The sequence below is a fragment of the Montipora capricornis genome, chromosome 3 (genome assembly GCF_036669925.1).
Source record: "Montipora capricornis isolate CH-2021 chromosome 3, ASM3666992v2, whole genome shotgun sequence".
NCBI classification, from domain to species: Eukaryota; Metazoa; Cnidaria; class Anthozoa; order Scleractinia; family Acroporidae; genus Montipora; species Montipora capricornis.
The window spans coordinates 75,315,892-75,332,349 of NC_090885.1; the positions used below are offsets into that span (position 1 = coordinate 75,315,892).

Genomic DNA, 16,458 nt, shown 5'->3' on the forward strand with positions numbered 1-16,458 from the left:
TTCCAGGCCCCCACACTCGCTTTTCACACGCAGTTCTTTTCATTTTCTCGACTATCTGGGAGCCTGGAACAGTTTTCGACGATCAGATCACATGCGGACTCTAAATCGACAAATGCGTTTTTCTCCTGGCTACCGTCAATCAAATGTCCGGCGGCTCCTCCCAGCTTCCGACTGTGTTGTTTGAACTGTGCTCATCGATTTGATTTGATTACTTCGCGCTCGGCAATAGTCGGAAGCTTGGAGGAGCCGCCGAACATTTGATTGACGGTAGCGAAAAACCCATTTGTAGATTGAGCTCCGCATTTTATTGAAAGGCGCAGTAAAGGAGGAACGTTTTCATTGGCTGATGAAATTCATAACTGTTCATTGAGTTATTGAAAAGCTTGGGGAGTTTCGCACTTCAGTCACTTGGAGAGGACAAAACCATGTGCGGGTCTTTTTCCTGCAACCAATGATTGACGTGATTCAATGATATCTGACACAAAGAGCGATTCTTTTGAAACAATAGGGCGACCACACGTCACAATTATTCAAGATGGCGGCGCCAGGGAAATTTGAGAGCCAAAGCAAGCGTTTTGAAATTCATTTTATTCGGATACAAACGCTTTTATTGTAAAACGTTTGAACAATTTTAATTGTAAACATTATGAGGTTTAAAGTTATTTTGTTGTTTTAGTGGAGGTTCCCACCCATGGTCTCAGCTGTGACTAGCAAAGTTATTCCTGTGCCTCTCAATTCTACGTAATTAAGCTAGATTAAGGAGTCTTAAAGTACTCTGTCCTGACTGGCTTAGTTGCATATTTACTACGCTTGTAACTAATACGGTGGAACCTCGAGGACATATAATACTCAACGTTTGTACGTTGGCATGAAATCGGTTAAAATACATCTTCTTCAACTTGGGTCTTGTTGTTCTGTTCCTGCTGCCTCATTTTGTTCCTCTGTTGTTCAATCAGTTGTTTTCGCCATTTTATTCGTCGGTTCTGAAACCAAACTTTGACCTGGGTTTCCGTCAAGCCAAGCTCTTTCGAGAGATAAAACCGCTGCCCTCCAACCATGTATTGCTGGCGTGAAAACTCGCCTTCCAGGCGTTCAAGCTGATTCATTGTAAAGATAGTGCGCATACGTTTCGGCTTTTCATTGGACCATTCCACTTCGTCTCCAGTAATCGGAAAGGTTCCTACGTGCAAAGAATCTAATATAAACTTCAGTGATCCGAAATTCAATTGTTCCGCTTACGAACTCAAAAAGAGGGGATAGATTATTTCCAACTTGGTGCCGGATGGGTTTTTTCAGTTATCACCGAACCATCATCGAATAATGCATCTCTTTATTTGCCAACACGAAATTTCTATTTTCATCTCAGTCTTACGGTGGCCCGTAAGGGACATGGAATCCCGTGATCAGTTTTAATGGAAATTTCAAACTCGAAATTTTGAGTTTACAAACTCGAAATTTTCGAGTTTGTAAACTGGTCATTGTAAAATACAGACTGCAGCCTAGGGGTAAAATGTAAATTAAGGTTATAATCTAACTGTTGAAAAAGCCCATACCCTTTAGAAATGCTAGCAGTTTAAGTTTAATATTGTTTTGTGCCTAATTCATTAGGTCCAAGGTTAGCACTTCTAAAGGGTTTGGGCTTTTTCAACAGTTGCATTATAGCATTTGTCTTCATTTTACCCCTTGTCTGCAGTTTGTAGTTAAACTGACCGGTTTGTAAACTCATAATCTCGAGTTTTAAAAACTCAAAATTTCGAGTTTGAAAATTGGAAGCAGGAAAACTGATCACGGAATGCCATGTCCCTTACGGGCCTCCGTACAGTCTTATAAACAAACTTGCAATTGACCAGCTCCCAGGTGGTTTGATAGCAGGTGTAGAGCAGTGTAGCGCAATCACACGGTCATGCGCAGCTAGTTCGAGTTCCTTTCGAACCACTTCTTTCTCGACTCCTGACTTTCATCTAACTGCGATGAAATTTCTGACTTTAATTTCATGCCCATTCTGCAGTTCAATGGATGAAGTTTCGTCTATTCTAAAATAATTTCAAATCACCAAAGTTGTTAAGGTGAAGGTTCTTAATTCATGTGGTGCCTAGTAGTAGAGAAATTCATGCCTTTCGTTTCCATAAGATTCTCTAAATTTCACACAGTACAGCTCCAAAATCTCTTTGTTCGGGTGTTTTAATTGGTATTTGGCCTAAATAAAACCATTACTGAACTTTAGGTTCCCTTTTCTGGACTTCATACAACTCCAACGTCTAGTCGACCGGCCATCGATCGCACCAGACTGCGTGTTGATTGACAGACTTGCGTCGTTAAACACTTTAAGGGCAAAGGGCCTCTTGTCACTGAAAAGTACCGTATTTGTGCAATTATAAGACGCACACTCAACTATTATAACGATATTATGTCAACTCAACATTTGAAATTTTCGCCAAAACACTCGGTTACACATGCAAGATGCAACCTAAACTAAGGGAAATTTGTATGTAGTAGTTTCTACACTTCAGAGGAATAAATGCCATGTAACACATACCGACACTTACCTTCTGCAAGCAAGTTTCCTGTACCAAATATGGGCACTTGATTCACACTTAAACTGGACATTCGCTGAAACGCTGACGACAAATAAGGTTGCCGCGAAGTTCGACCACGCAGTTCTGCTCCCGGTACATTAGCCACATTGAGTTGCCCAAGTTCTGCTGAAGCGTAAGAGCCATTAGAAACTAGGGCCACCATTTTCAAATTCGCGGATTGACTGTTTTCCTCCTTTTGGCCCAGCAGCGATTCAATTGTAAATGAAGACTTGGTGGCCTCAGCTGACTGACTCGAAGAGGACCTTGTGCCGTCATCGCTGGAGAGACATTTTTCGCAAGGACACCTTTGAGAGTCCCAATAAATAGGGAAAAGATTCTTTGACGCAGCCTTTTTGTAAGGCTTCATTATACTTAAAGTGCAATCTTGAAAAAAGAAATCGTATTTTCAACTGGAAAAACTTGGATTTTTTGTTGCTGTCAGGAGATTAAAACATCAAATAAATTACATGATGTTTCAATTACACCAGCTTTATAGGCAAGTACTAAATGATGACCCACGGCTATTTTAACTATCGAATGTTAAACTTTTAACACCCCCTCGCGACTTAACTAAATATTAATAAGGACTTGTGGAAAAGCTATACAATTTATGAGTCAAATTTGACCCAGTAAAAACTGTAGGCGTGATGGTTTTTGAAATACCTAAAGGAAATTGGATATTATTCACACGGACCGCTGCTATGGTTGATAAAAAACAATAATAAAACAAGGTGCTCAAATAAAGAAACCCAGCGTCCTATATAAATTAAATATTGAGGCGATAATTAATCGCTATTTCCGATTTTAAACAAGCCCGTGTTAAAGGGTACTTTTTTAATGAATCACTGTACGTGGCGTTTCCTGTATAATCAATATTATCGCCGGCTAATACCAATTTGAAACACAATTAGGGAAAAATCAACTGCGACCAAAAAGGAAACAGTTGCTGACCTTCGCACGAGAAGAGAAACAAAACTAATGAAATTTTCCATTAATCAACGGCACTGAACTGTTGTTGGCTGTATGAAACAGATCTGAAATGATAAAGCTTTGCGAGCAGCGTGTTAATCGATATTTAATATTTTCAAACTCACCAATAGGAAGTAAATTAAGTACCCTGCAAGCAGTATATTGTCTTGCCGACAGCTTTCCCACTTCAGAGCGGAAAGGAAGAACTTTTCATTACGTATCAAAACAATGATAGAATTTGCCTCCAGTGTTAACAAAAAAAAAATTTCAATGACTACAAATCCCTTTTTCCTTCACGAAAAACAATAACTGACAATTAATTAATTTTGATATTTGCTAAGAACCTCGTTTTTTTTTTCTGCTTCCTGGTGGAATTATCAATTTTTGCATCGTCAGTTGATTATTAAAAAACCATAAAAGTTCTTAATTCTTCTTCAAATATTTGAGAAGTCAAAAAAGATGCAGAACATTTTTATGACCTATTATATTACACCACGTTTACTATGAGGCTCAATTATAGAAGTATCAACACTGAAATAAAAAGTTTAGGTGAGCGACATGCGATATTCCCCGCAGATTTCGATTCCGGTGCCTTTTCAACTATTAACTTTATGACAACGAAAGCTGTGTTTATGGAGGGATACGAATGAGCATTTGATCGTAATTGCCGCCTCTTGCAGAGCTCCACGGCGGGAGTAGATCAAATTGAGGTGCTACATTAGCACCAGAATTTGGAGGAGGTGATTGCATTAAAATAGGAATGTTTTCTTTCAACAGTCGCGGGTGAGAATCGTGGATACAGATTTACGCAGAACGACGTGTCGACAAACAACATACTCGAATTCGATAGTGTCTCAGATCATTTGTACCTTTCCTAAGACAAAAGACTCTTAATTATCAACATGTTTGCATATTCATATATTGCTTGCACCGAAGTTATACGTGAGTGGCTTGAAGAAATGACCCTAATTTACGAAGAACTTACGTTGAAAAGGTGATTGGCCAAAATGAAATAGCGCCGAACGCTTCGCACGCTATGCGTACCAACTGTTTGACACATTCATTTTTGGTACCGCAAGCTTATCGGGCGAGGGGAAGGGAAAAAACCGATATGAAAAAAACAAAACAAAACAAAACAAAAACAGAGGGAGCCAGATTGCCCTCCTCCCATGGTAAAGCCTTCCCCGCAAATGACATGCAGCTTGTTTAAGGACTCCGATTTAATCAAAACGAGAAAAAAGTTAACGGGTCGTGGGAGCCTGTGAGTGAGGCCCTCAAGCTTTTTCCGCCCGCCCTTTCCTAATTTTCCCCGTCCCTGTTCCCCACACTTTGTGAGTCACCTTCCTGGCCCCAGTTGTGTCGACGGCGGTGTTGCAAAAGCGGGCGAGCTCACTGATTCACTCATCATCAACTGCTGCTGTCTATTTTAGGTCCAAATTTATTCTTATCCTAAAGCTCACCTTAATACGCAACAATGGGTATTATGTATCACAAAGGGTGAACTGATTCGGAGACCCTGGAAGTGTTGTTTATTTTCAATTCGCGCAACAAAACAGTAAACCGAATTAACTAGCTTGGCATCGAGTTGAACAACACACCCCAACCGGTAAGTACAGTGTGTCTCCGAATACCTGACAATGAGTTGCATTCATAGCAGATGTATTTGAATTCTATTCGTATTTGAGCAATTGCCTGTTATAGACATTTATACCACCTATTTGGTGGCTCCAAAGGGATTCGTCTATAGCCCGTTTTTAAAATATACGGTTGAAGGTCAACATTGTTACCCTATAGGCTATCGAACAAAAGATGTCATGTACGTACTGCCTCATCCCAACACACTTTCTCGAAGCCTTAGTTGTTTAATAAAATAGACTTAAATAACTTCATATAATTCATCCGCAAACCTTCTGCATGGAAAGTCACACTTCCAGTGAAGTGTTAAGTACACAAAATTTATTAATACCTAGTGACCTATTCATTGGATCAAATTATTTGTGTCTTTCCAACAATTTCTACGGTTTAGAGCCATCAAGGAAGTAAACATTGAAATGAAAAAGGAGTTGGTCCTCTGGCATTCCTAATTCTTGATTCGCAACGGCTATAATTGAGGAAAAAGACCGGTTTATCAGAAAAACCATGGTCCATCCCACCTACAAGTGTAACATGAGAGCGGACTTTTGTTTTTTTACACCGCATTGCTATCGGAAGAGTATGTGATAAAGAGAGCTTTAAAAAATCCCTGAACAACTAAAAATTTCTCTTCTCGTGATTCATTTATTGTTGGATGTTAATTTTCGTCATACTCGTTATTTCGATGGCAAAATGCTTTTCATTCCTTCTTCTATAAAATACGCCAAAATAAACATTTGTTTACGACATTTGTTTACGTTACATGACCCGATAGGTTGTAAAGGATACGTACCAGTCACAAACGGGATTAGATATTGCGCAAATTGGCTAGAATTAAAGTCCGTTAATTCGTCCGTTAGTTTTTGTTCTGCGTATATAAATCGAATCTTATTTTCCTGTCCACGCGAATACGCGACGCTAACCTCTACAGCATGCGTGCGCATGCGTTCTCTGTGTTCTTACGAGCCTCTGTTGTCAACGTATTTGAAAACCTCCGCTTTCACCCGTCACGATAAACCTCCGTTTTAAAGCATCTACAGTCTGGAGAGCGTTTTCAAATGCCTTCGTTTTCGGTGGACGGGAGGCAAAACGGAGGGAAAAGTCTCCCTTTTCGGAAATATCCAGATACGAGTAAATGGGGTTTAAGAACCATTCACCAAGTAAGTAGTCCGTTTTCTTGTTTGCCTCCTTGGACGTATCTCCGTGGGAGTATGGCCGGATTACCTCCTTGAGTTTGAAGGATAAAATTGAGCACTTCTGCTTGCTTTAATCTAAGTTACTACAGCCGCAGCGTAGTGCAGACCGCAGCCGCGGTCGACCCTGTCCTTCGCCGTTCTATTACCTCCCCACCCCCACATGTGTCAAACTTTCTCTCCTCACTTTCGTCCTATTTCCCTCAATTTTTAAAATTTTTAATCATTTCGTTCTTCGTCTTGATTTAGGAGCCATGGCTGAGACCCCAAAATCGAAAGGTGAAAACGACAATTTCGATTTTGATGGCGTTTTCCAACACGTTCCATCGTTTGGAAGATGCCAACGCTTTCTGTTTTTCGGTCTAAACGCCATTTTGGTGTTTGCCGTCGCAAATCAGTTCTCGCTGCTAGTGTTTGCTTTTGGTACACCTGGCTTTCATTGTGTCACGCCAAATGTCACGTGTGATGCAAAAAAGTGTTGTGGCGGCTGTGAGACGTATGAGTTTGATGGACCATATCACAGCACTGTGTCGGAGGTACGAGTAGCAGTATGGTGGTAAACTTTTATTTTTTCTTATTTCTAGGCTAGGTCATACCAAATTGCTCTTCTTTCGACAGAAGAAAAAACCGCTTTGAAATCTTTAGGCTAATATGTTTTTTGATATTTTTGTCCTTAGTGGAACCTTATTTGTGATCGCGCATTCCTGGGTGCCACTATTCAGTCTTGCTTCTTTGCTGGAATGCTGCTTGGCTCTTTTGTGACCGGGATGGTGTCAGACGCCTGGGGCAGAAAGAAATGCATCTTTATCTCCAACGCTATCATGGTAAGTTGGGGCGCTTTTCATTTGACCAGAAGTGTTTAATGTGGCGAATGGAACAGCATTTTACTGCCGTTTGCCCATTCGAACCCACTCACTGCTTATATTACATTTATTTGTTAAGAGCATTGTTCTTAATCTAGTTACTAGTCGCTCTCTTTCCACGTGTATAATTTTGAAAAAAATGTTCAATCGTGACTTCTGAACATGTAGACTACGTTGTATCATACGAAACGTCAAGTTAAAATGCGTTATAAATATGTTTCTCACTACAGTTTGTGTAATTGTTTTTTGAGAAGTTAGTCATACGTTCCTTCCCATTCTCACCTCCCTTTCTCCATCTTTTGCATTCGACCTCCGTCATCCTGTTACTATCTCTCTGCATCACTCCTCCCTTCCCTCTTTCCTTTAAATTTTCTCTCTCTTTTCCATACCCCCTCCAATAGAAACACCCAAGCTTCTTGCGAAAACACGGGCTAAACTCTCGTATTTCTTTGCAGCTTGTCTCCGGCGTGTCGTCGTCGTTCGTTCACAATATTCCTCTGTTCGCTGTTCTTCGTTTCACCAACGGCTTTGGACTGACAGGGGTCATGTTGTCTCTTTATATTTACGGCTTGGAGATAGTGGGACCCAAGATAAGAACAGCAACTGGAGCCATGACATATTTTTACTACAATGGCTTTCAAATGCTTTTAATCCTAATTGTTTATTACGTTCGCACGTGGAGGTCGCTTCTCCTGATTGTCACAATTCCTGCTGTGGTGGTCTTCCCGTTTTGGAAGTAAGCAGTCAATAAATATGAGTAAATATAAACGTTTTTGAAAGAGAGACGTGATCCTCACACAGGCCTATCTGGACAATTTTCTCTTGTAGACACCTCAAAAATTCAGGTGGCTCCAATTCTCGATTTTCACATGACGTCACGACCGCCATGTTGGAGCCCCTAAACAAAGAAACGGCGGCCATGTTGGAGCCCCCACCAAATCCTCCGGGAATTTAACTCTATTATTATGCAAACGTTTTCTTTTGTTTTCGTTGAAAAACATGACTGTTGATCGCGTGAGTGAAAACCAACAACCCATGATCTCTGCGATGCTGGTGCAATGCTCTACCGTCGCATAGTTCTAATCGTTTTAATTTAACTGAAATTTTTAAGAATGTTGATGGAAACGGTCATTTCTTTAGCTTTTAGGTAAAAAGGACCGTTCAAACAATGAGTTGTGATGTCACGTGAACTATATTCCCAAGAGAATCAGCCATCAAGAACCATAACTGGCAATAGTAGTTTTTGACCTGATGTTACAGTATTTCATAAAACTCCCCTAGCGGCTAACGACTCGCTTGAGCACCATTGGCTCTGAGCAAGGTCCGAGTTCGACTCCCGTTTTGAATTTTCCTTCTCTTCCTCTTTAGTCTAAGGGTTACGATGACTTCTCAAACTTATTACATATTTTTCTATCCTGTTTGTAGGTTTATCCCAGAATCTCCAAGATGGCTTATTGCTCATGGCCGACTTGACGAGGCGCAGACGGTTCTCGAGTCTTTTGGTAACAAGAAAGAGAAGCCTGTTGATAAACAAACGTTGCACGCTCTTGTTGAAAAAATAAGAGGAGAGCAGTTAGCACGAGAACAGAACTCTAAGAGATACACGCCAATCGACCTTCTCCGTACTCCAAAGATGAGGAAATGGACAATGGTCATCTGTTATCAGTGGTACGGGAATGTTTGGTTTTCACTTTTGAGAATAACTGTAGGATGAAAATATTTGGCCTTATGTTGTATACGAAATGCTTATAATTTACTTCATCACCTCTATGGCTTCTATGTCATCCATGCCAGCGCCACCTACAGGCATATTTGGGAAAATCGAATCAGTCGGAACTAATGTTCTTCTGATTACTGGCTAGTATGCTCCGACAATGACCCCTACGAGTTTGGTGATAATTTGGCCGTTTTATTAATTAGCATACTGAGTTCCTTTCAGGGGTTTTGAGGAACAAGGGAACACGGCTAATTTGAACCGGAGAACAGAGAACAATATGCCGCTTCGGAAAATCAAACTCTTTCTTTGTCCACCCCCCCCCCCCCCCCCCCCCCGGCCCAAATTTTGCGTAAGCATTGTTTCCAGTTTCCCTTGGACTCACAATGGTCCCAAGAGAAAACAAAAAACAATGCTTATGCAAAGTTCGGGGGACAAACAAAGAGTATAATGGTATTTTCCGAGGTAAAAAAAGGTAAAGTCTCTGTTGTGAGCCTAGGAAGGTCCATCAGGCCGGCGCTTATCTCCTGTTTCCGTAGAATGAAGCGACTAGGAGTGTTTTTACTCCCCCTGGATGGGATGATAGTCCATCGCAGGGTTACCCCCAGCATTTTCGCCGGTACCCATTTATACACCTCTTGCCCAAGAACACAACAGAATGCCCCCGGCCAGGACCCTGGATCCGGAGTCGAGCACTCTAACCATGAGGAAACCCTGCCTCCCGCATTTTCCCACATTTTCCGAAGTGGACTATGACAAAATGTCTTAGGGAACAAGGAACATACTGCATACTTCATAGTTTAGGGTTTCTCCACAGTTTTACCGGCCGGATCTGACCGGCCAGACCGGACATTTGGAAAGACCAACTCTACAACGCCTCCAGAAGAATGCGAGTGATTATCATGCAATTGCTCCTTAAAATTGTTGCATTTTCTTCACAAACAGACGGGTCTGACCGGCCAGTTCTGACAAAAGGAAAGCGGTCTAAATTAGAAGTTGATTTTTCATGTTGTGGTGCAGTATTGGTTGATGCCCTCCCTCCTTTAGTATTGGTTGATGCCCTCCCTCCTTTCCCCCACAAAAAATACCGATGTTGTCCTGAGATTTGTCAATGGAACTTTTTGTCTATTTCTAGGTTCGTCGTAGCCCTGGTCAGTTTCGGTATGTTCATATTTATCTCCCAGCTTGTCGGCAATCTCTGCATCAACTACCTCATCATGGGAGTGCTAACTACCGCCCTCATACCAGTAACGTGGTTTCTTTTTTTGAAGTAAGTTGGATATGAGGACGTTAGTATTACTGTGAACAAGTTATTTTCCACCGTTATCAGTGACCATTTATCAGCATCTATCAGCTACTCCTCGGTGGAAGGAGAGGGGGGGGGGGGGGGGGGGGTTCAGGAATAATACTCAAACAACTTTTTGGAGTTTTTTCGAAGTAGTACAAACCCGAGCTCAACTCTCGCGAAGAATGACCTGAACTTACAGATCTCCTATTTTAATGACTTTATTATTTGTTACTTTATTATTTTCTCTATTTTGTTACTGCTTCCCTTGTTTTTGCACCTATTATTTACCTTCTGCGTTTCAATATGTCACAAACGCTGATACCTATTGTTTACTATTTATTACTTATTAGCATTTCATAAGTGTTTTACTATTGGTCACCTACATTGTCACCTTCATAGCTATTTAATTCGCAGTGCTATAATATTTTCTTATTCCCTAATGATGGCATAGATCGGCGAAAGCTAGGATAAGGTTTTCAAAAGCAGCTCAGAGTTTATTAATGTATTATTCATCTGTTTCGGAGGCTTTCGCCAGGCTGCTTGTTATTCAGTCAACAGTTAATTGTGTGCGTGGAAACGGTTGCATGATCGTCCCTTCAAGAACAATTTCAAGGCCGGGCCGCGATACCGCGAACTACGTTCCTAACTTGCTGCGAGCAGTGTGTCCATCATTTTCTTTACAGTCACAGTACGTAATTTTATTTCTAGCAAGGGATGCGAGACGGGGCCTACGGCTGATAGTCCTTATTTGAAAAGACTTGAAAGTCTAACCGTTTTGAGGAGCAGCCTCGAGTGATAGTTCCAATCCGCGATCTCTCGCACGGTAGTCCAGTCCTCAATCAACGGAGCCAACATTTGGTATCATCTCAATGTCATCTTCGTCATACTTATCATCGTCATTGCTCAGTCAAAGTCGTCGCCATCTTTATCTTCAGTGCCGTTTTTCTCTTAGATAAGACGACGGAGACGAGATACTTCTGCCAGAGTATTGTTTCATTACACGATTTCATTTTTCGTCGTAGGTTTGGACGCCGCATTTGCCACGCCATCTTTATGATTTCAGTGGGAGTAACATTTTTCCTTGCGTTACTCACTTACAAAGGTAAGTGATAGTAGTTAAGGATCTCAGTTCAACCAATTGATACAGGGATTCGATCTAATGTCTGCGCCCCGTGTCTTCCCTCTCTATGAATTCGTTAATTCGATCCATATTAGAGTATGGATCAGTTGCTTTCGCGCATCTCCCTAATTACCTATCCAACACTTTGGAAGGAATTCAAAAGAGAGCTTTGCCGATCATATACCCTGAATCTTCCTATGATGTTGCGCTAAAAAGATCCAATTTAACTGCATTGGTTTCCCGACGAGCCGACGCTTGTCGTAGGTGCATTGAAAGCATCCAACCCAATAACCCACTTTATCATATTATAAAACATAACTGTGCTGTGAGGGTGGATAAGCCATATAATCTGCGACATAAAAGTGAGGCGAAAGTCCCATACAACACATTTCGATTTAGGAATTTCGTCACTTATAAATATTCGTAATATGTATTTAGTAATTAATCAAAATTCGATATATTTTAAACAAGCATAGTACAAATTGTAATAATTATGTTTATTGTTACGCAGCTGTTCTTGACCACAACCTGTAATTCAGTCTTGACTGCGAGAAGTTGAAATAAACAAATCATACAAATCATTCATTCATTCATTATGAATCCACACAAGCCATGATGTTGTTATGATCTGAATGGTCCCATTTTTTAAACGAATCAATCGACGGCGGCGCAAAGTTGGACACTTTACTCTTTAGGGTATTAATCATGGGTAATAATTAGTTAATAATGAAATAAAATAGTAATTTGGAAAATTTACCCAGCATGCTCCACACACCTTGAGGTTTTCCAGGGAGGTCTTGCATCCGCATAGAATTGGCATTTCAAGTAAAGATGTTGGTTTTTGTGGAGAGGGCAAGACTGGAGTAAAACCTCATAGAGCAGAGAAAAGGCAGCCCACAAATGGCCTCGATCTGGGAACCGAGCACGGGCCGCCTTGGTGACTGGCCAGTGCTATCACCACTGAGCCTTCCCTGCTCCCATATTGTAATTATCCATCTGTTTTACGGTTTCTTTTTTTACAGAATCTTCAGTTGCAACTACCGCCCTCTCCATCTTTGGGTATCTATTAATTGACTGTGCATGGCGCAGTACTTATTTGATGACGTCGGAGATCTTTCCAACTATTCTGAGGTTGGTTGCTTAAGTCTAAGTGACTGGGGATTAACTGTACATGTTTTATTGTTTCGCACCTTTTTGCGTCTCAAGGTTCCTTGTGAAACTGTTAAAACATGACGGTTATCTAAGCAAGGAGTTTCATTGAATGTGCATGTGGTCAGAACAACAAACGTGTGCTTTTGACTGTGTAAATAAATCGCAATGTCTGTCTTTTTGCCATAATAATGTTGCTTGCTCCATGCCCTGCTGGTGCCCTTGGCAAGCACTAAAACGATAATTTATTTTACATCCAAAATTCAGATGGTTTAAAAAAAATTTTCAGTCTGGATAAGTCAAATATTCAGCAACATAAATTATGAATTTTAAGTTAACCGGGTGTGATTTCTCCACTAAGGTCTTATGAGTTCCATAAAGTTGAACAGTCGTTTATGGTGAGAGCATAGTTAATAGAGGGAACTACGGTTTGGGCCGGAAGCTCGGCAAACATCAAAGGAGCAAACAAAGATGCCAAGATTTAGGTTGGAAAGTCCACGACCATGCAACAATCTTTTGTTTTGCGCTCATACACTATGCATGAATTACGTAAGCAACACGTTTCTACTTGTTAGTTCCTCAGTACGGAGTAAACAGCTATTGTGTTTTGTGCACGGTCAAGGCCAAAAAAGAGAACAAAAACCTACAACAAAGATATTTGTCGGGTTTCATAACCATTCCCCTCTATTAACTGTGGTGAAAGCCATGGATATATCCCTGAGATGACGTCATAAGCTGTTTTGCAGAGAATTTTTGAGATGCAAATCAGTTTGTAATGTCATCTCAAGAACAGGCCCATGCTTCACACCAGCTCGGCCGTAGGACAAATGACTTAAGGTTTTGTTGAATTTTACGACGCACTATATTTGGAATTTCGAAGTGAAAACGGCAGATTCGTTTTGCAGTAGCTGAATAGAACTGATCACGGCAAAGAAAAAATGTTTGAGGTTGGTGTCGCTTTAAGAACTCTTAACACAGTCACTGTTGCCGAGCAAAACGAAGGTTATTAGAGATGAAAAAGGTCTGATTATAGACTACTCGCAGTCCCTTCTGAGTCAGTCGCACCGCCCGCTTCATATAGTCAGTCACGCAGCCGAGCTGATTGGAAAATGGTGATAGAGGGAGATGCATATCTCTATCTATCACCATTCTCCCCTTGTATGCTTGCGTGATTAAAGCGGGCGGTTCGACTCAGAGGGGACTGCGACAGTCTAGTCTAATGAGAAGACACGACGGCCTTTTTTCATACTTTTTTCCCTTTAGAAACACTGGCCAAGGAACAGCTTCCATGAGTGCTCGTATTGGTGGAATATTAGCACCATACATTGCTTTGATGGTGAGTAATGGAAAAGAGTTTTAAGGTACACTTACTTATACGCCCTCTCCAAGCGACGCGAATGACAACACTAGAAATTCATAGAATATCGTCGGTCATCGATCGAATCACAAAATGGCAATACATGTACATATTTGTTCCTTTTTTTCACAGGGACAATTTACTGGTCTTAGCATTACCTTCCCGGTCACCATTTTTGCTGCTGTTGCGTTGCTCGCTGGGATTTTGATGTATTGGATTCCCGAGACGCTGTTCGCGCCTATGCACCAAACCATTGAAGAGGCAGAGGCGGCGGAAGATGATTATGGGATACCGTGCTGGGGAAAAAGGCGTATAACTGAAAATATAAAGGGAAAAGATGCAGTGGAGATGGAGAGCACCAAGGCTTGATATTTTCCATAGTCCGGTTTAAGGGAACCTCCGCTAAAACAAGGAAATAACTATAAACAACATAATATGATGTTTACAGTAAAAATGTTTCGAACTTTTTCCAATGAAAGCGTTTGTATCGAAATACTGAAATGAATTTCGAAAACACTTGTTTTGGTTTTCAAATTTCCCGGGCACCGCCATCTTGAATAATTCTGACGAGTCGTGGTTGCCCCATTGTTCTTTCCATGAACACAATGGGGGTAACCTGATTTACGTCACAATTACTCAAGATCGCGGCTCCCACGGAAATAAGTGACTCTAAAATTCATTTTTTCTTCAATACAAACACTTTTTTGAAGAAAATTGTCGATCAAATTTGATTGCAAGCATTATTTTGCTCGGTTTAAAATTATTCATTAGTCGGAGTGGGGGTTGCCTTTAGAACTGTCATATCATTTTCATAAATGTAGTTCAGAGTTTTTCGTAAAGTTGGTATACGGTACGAATTAAAGAAAAAAAGAAGTGGCGAACTTAAGAAAGCGAACGGAAGGACTCTTTTTTGGGTTAGTCACACATTCCTCGAAATTAGCTCGTATCATTAACTGCTTTTAGTATTTAATGGCTCCGTATGGTTTTTCGCTGTTCATTTGGTGCGCTCTAGTATTCACTATCAACGGGAATTTTCGCATTCCTCTTAATCACATCTCTCTCAAGTCTATCGAAATAGACTTCTAAAAGACACAACTACTCTTTTCAACCATCATTGTTAAATTAACGGAGTTTTACCTGGAATTATAACTCTCTAAAGATAGGTTGTTTTCAGTGTTTATTTTGCTTTTCTTCCATTTCTTTCGGTGAAAATTTCCTAAACTTTGGCATTACATGACAACTGTCCAGAGAAATCTTCTGGAGGCCAAAAAATAGGGGTTACAAAGGTAGTTTCGTCGCTTTGAGTGAATTTGTGTTTTTTAGCTCCACTTAAAAAATGTCTTACAAAATCTCTTGATGAATTAGCAGACGGGAAACGTAAACAGTAATTACCGCTCTGCAAAATTTGAAGACATTTCACCAAAGAAAACTGGAGATATTTCACGTGAAAGTTTCGCATTTTTTCCATCGCACAACATACGTGACAGTGGGAATTTGCCGACACCGCGGCAAAATGAGTGCGCAGGCTTGAGCCACGCGCGAATCGTTTCCACGCGCGAGGGACTGGTACCAATTAAATTTGCAATAGAAACAACAGCGCGGCAAAATGGCGGCAATTTAAATTCTCTGTGTTTGTTTTTATTTTGCGATGATAAGGACAACTCTACTTTGATAAGGTTTAAATTTTGAAGAGAGCTTCCTGAAAGACTAATCTTCCATGTGTCTTTTCAAACCAAAAAACTATAGTTCAAACCAGGAGAATTTTACCTTGCATTCGAGCGCTAGAGCAAAAGGACGAAGTTCGTAATGTTATTAGTCGCGATGGTCTCTGCGTTGGTAAACCTCTTGGGGAAAAACTGTGCACTGAGAAGGAAAACGACGGGTAAACATCTTTGCAAGGGCAGAATGATAATTCCTTCTGCGAAGATGGCTTATGTTGCTCCTGTTGAATGAGGAAATCGTCTGTTTGTTTTATTGGAATCATTTGAAAGTGAGAAATAAGCTTAAGTTCTTTTCATGCCCGCATCCCACTCATTCGGCAACTTGGATAAGTCACTTACCTGCCCTCCATTCTCATATTTTACAACACTAGTTACTTTTACAAGAGCGAGGCAATAAAATAAAGAAAATAAGTCTTAATTTTAAGAGAGGATTGCAAAAAAGTTTTGAAACTAAGTATAAATTTGACTCCAATGCTACTTAATGTTTCTAGTCTGGGAGCAAGTGTAATCCCGTGGGAATGTCAGGCTGCAAGTAATTCGCTCATCTTGTTGTGTTACTGGGATCTTAAATGACATGAAAAATTTTGGTGGCACTCTTGAAACTAACACCGAGCTGTTTTATTGGGATTTCAAAATACGACATAAATCTCCAACATGAAAACGAGGCTCTGGAACAAAGACCTCTATAACTTAACACTGTTTAACTAAAATTGCTCCAAACTTGTAGAGTTTGTGTATCTCAGTTACTTTAAAAATATTTTACACCACCCGGTTCCTCAGCATGGTCACGTGACTAAGCGGAGGGGTTGGCGCAGTGGTAAGATCTCTGCCTTCCAACCCTAAGGTCCCGGGTTCCATTCCCGGTTCTGCCGAGAC

General features: G+C 40.8%; 2 protein-coding genes across 5 annotated transcripts; one reads left to right on the plus strand and one right to left on the minus strand.

Moving 5' to 3' along the window:
- Positions 1–568: 568 nt before the first annotated feature.
- Positions 569–3,157, minus strand: LOC138041640 (homeobox protein EMX1-like). The gene is made up of 2 exons (XM_068887397.1): positions 2,547–3,157; positions 569–1,180 (listed from the first exon to the last, which is right to left on the minus strand). The coding sequence occupies exons 1-2, from the start codon at positions 2,941–2,943 to the stop codon at positions 879–881; spliced, it is 699 nt and encodes a 232-aa protein (XP_068743498.1). The 5' UTR covers positions 2,944–3,157; the 3' UTR covers positions 569–878.
- Positions 3,158–4,904: 1,747 nt separating this feature from the next.
- On the plus strand, positions 4,905–14,751 carry LOC138044141 (organic cation transporter protein-like). 4 transcript variants are annotated; one of them, XM_068890807.1, is made up of 10 exons: positions 4,905–5,151; positions 6,620–6,906; positions 7,048–7,194; positions 7,689–7,969; positions 8,659–8,901; positions 10,083–10,217; positions 11,258–11,337; positions 12,378–12,486; positions 13,768–13,840; positions 13,994–14,751. In XM_068890807.1, the coding sequence occupies exons 2-10, from the start codon at positions 6,625–6,627 to the stop codon at positions 14,228–14,230; spliced, it is 1,587 nt and encodes a 528-aa protein (XP_068746908.1). In that variant the 5' UTR covers positions 4,905–5,151; positions 6,620–6,624; the 3' UTR covers positions 14,231–14,751. The 4 variants fall into 4 exon arrangements, with proteins under 4 accessions (XP_068746908.1, XP_068746907.1, XP_068746909.1 ...); XM_068890806.1 differs by lacking the exon at positions 4,905–5,151 and adding an exon at positions 5,976–6,337; XM_068890808.1 differs by lacking the exon at positions 4,905–5,151 and adding an exon at positions 6,133–6,337 and having other exon boundaries at positions 6,620–6,649.
- The last annotated feature ends 1,707 nt before the right edge of the window (positions 14,752–16,458 follow it).

What these genes read in the sequence shown, in the direction of transcription:
- LOC138041640 (XM_068887397.1), bottom strand. Translation starts at nt 2,943, where the DNA reads ATGAAGCCTTACAAAAAGGCTGCGTCAAAGAATCTTTTCCCTATTTAT. An exon ending in AGGAAACTTGCTTGCAGAAG is followed by an intron (nt 1,181 to 2,546) that starts GTAAGTGTCGGT and finishes CTTTGCACGTAG; the next exon opens with GAACCTTTCCGATTACTGGA.
- LOC138044141 (XM_068890806.1), top strand. Translation starts at nt 6,313, where the DNA reads ATGGGGTTTAAGAACCATTCACCAA. An exon ending in ATGGTCATCTGTTATCAGTG is followed by an intron (nt 8,902 to 10,082) that starts GTACGGGAATGT and finishes GTCTATTTCTAG; the next exon opens with GTTCGTCGTAGCCCTGGTCA. An exon ending in ATCTTTCCAACTATTCTGAG is followed by an intron (nt 12,487 to 13,767) that starts GTTGGTTGCTTA and finishes TTTTCCCTTTAG; the next exon opens with AAACACTGGCCAAGGAACAG.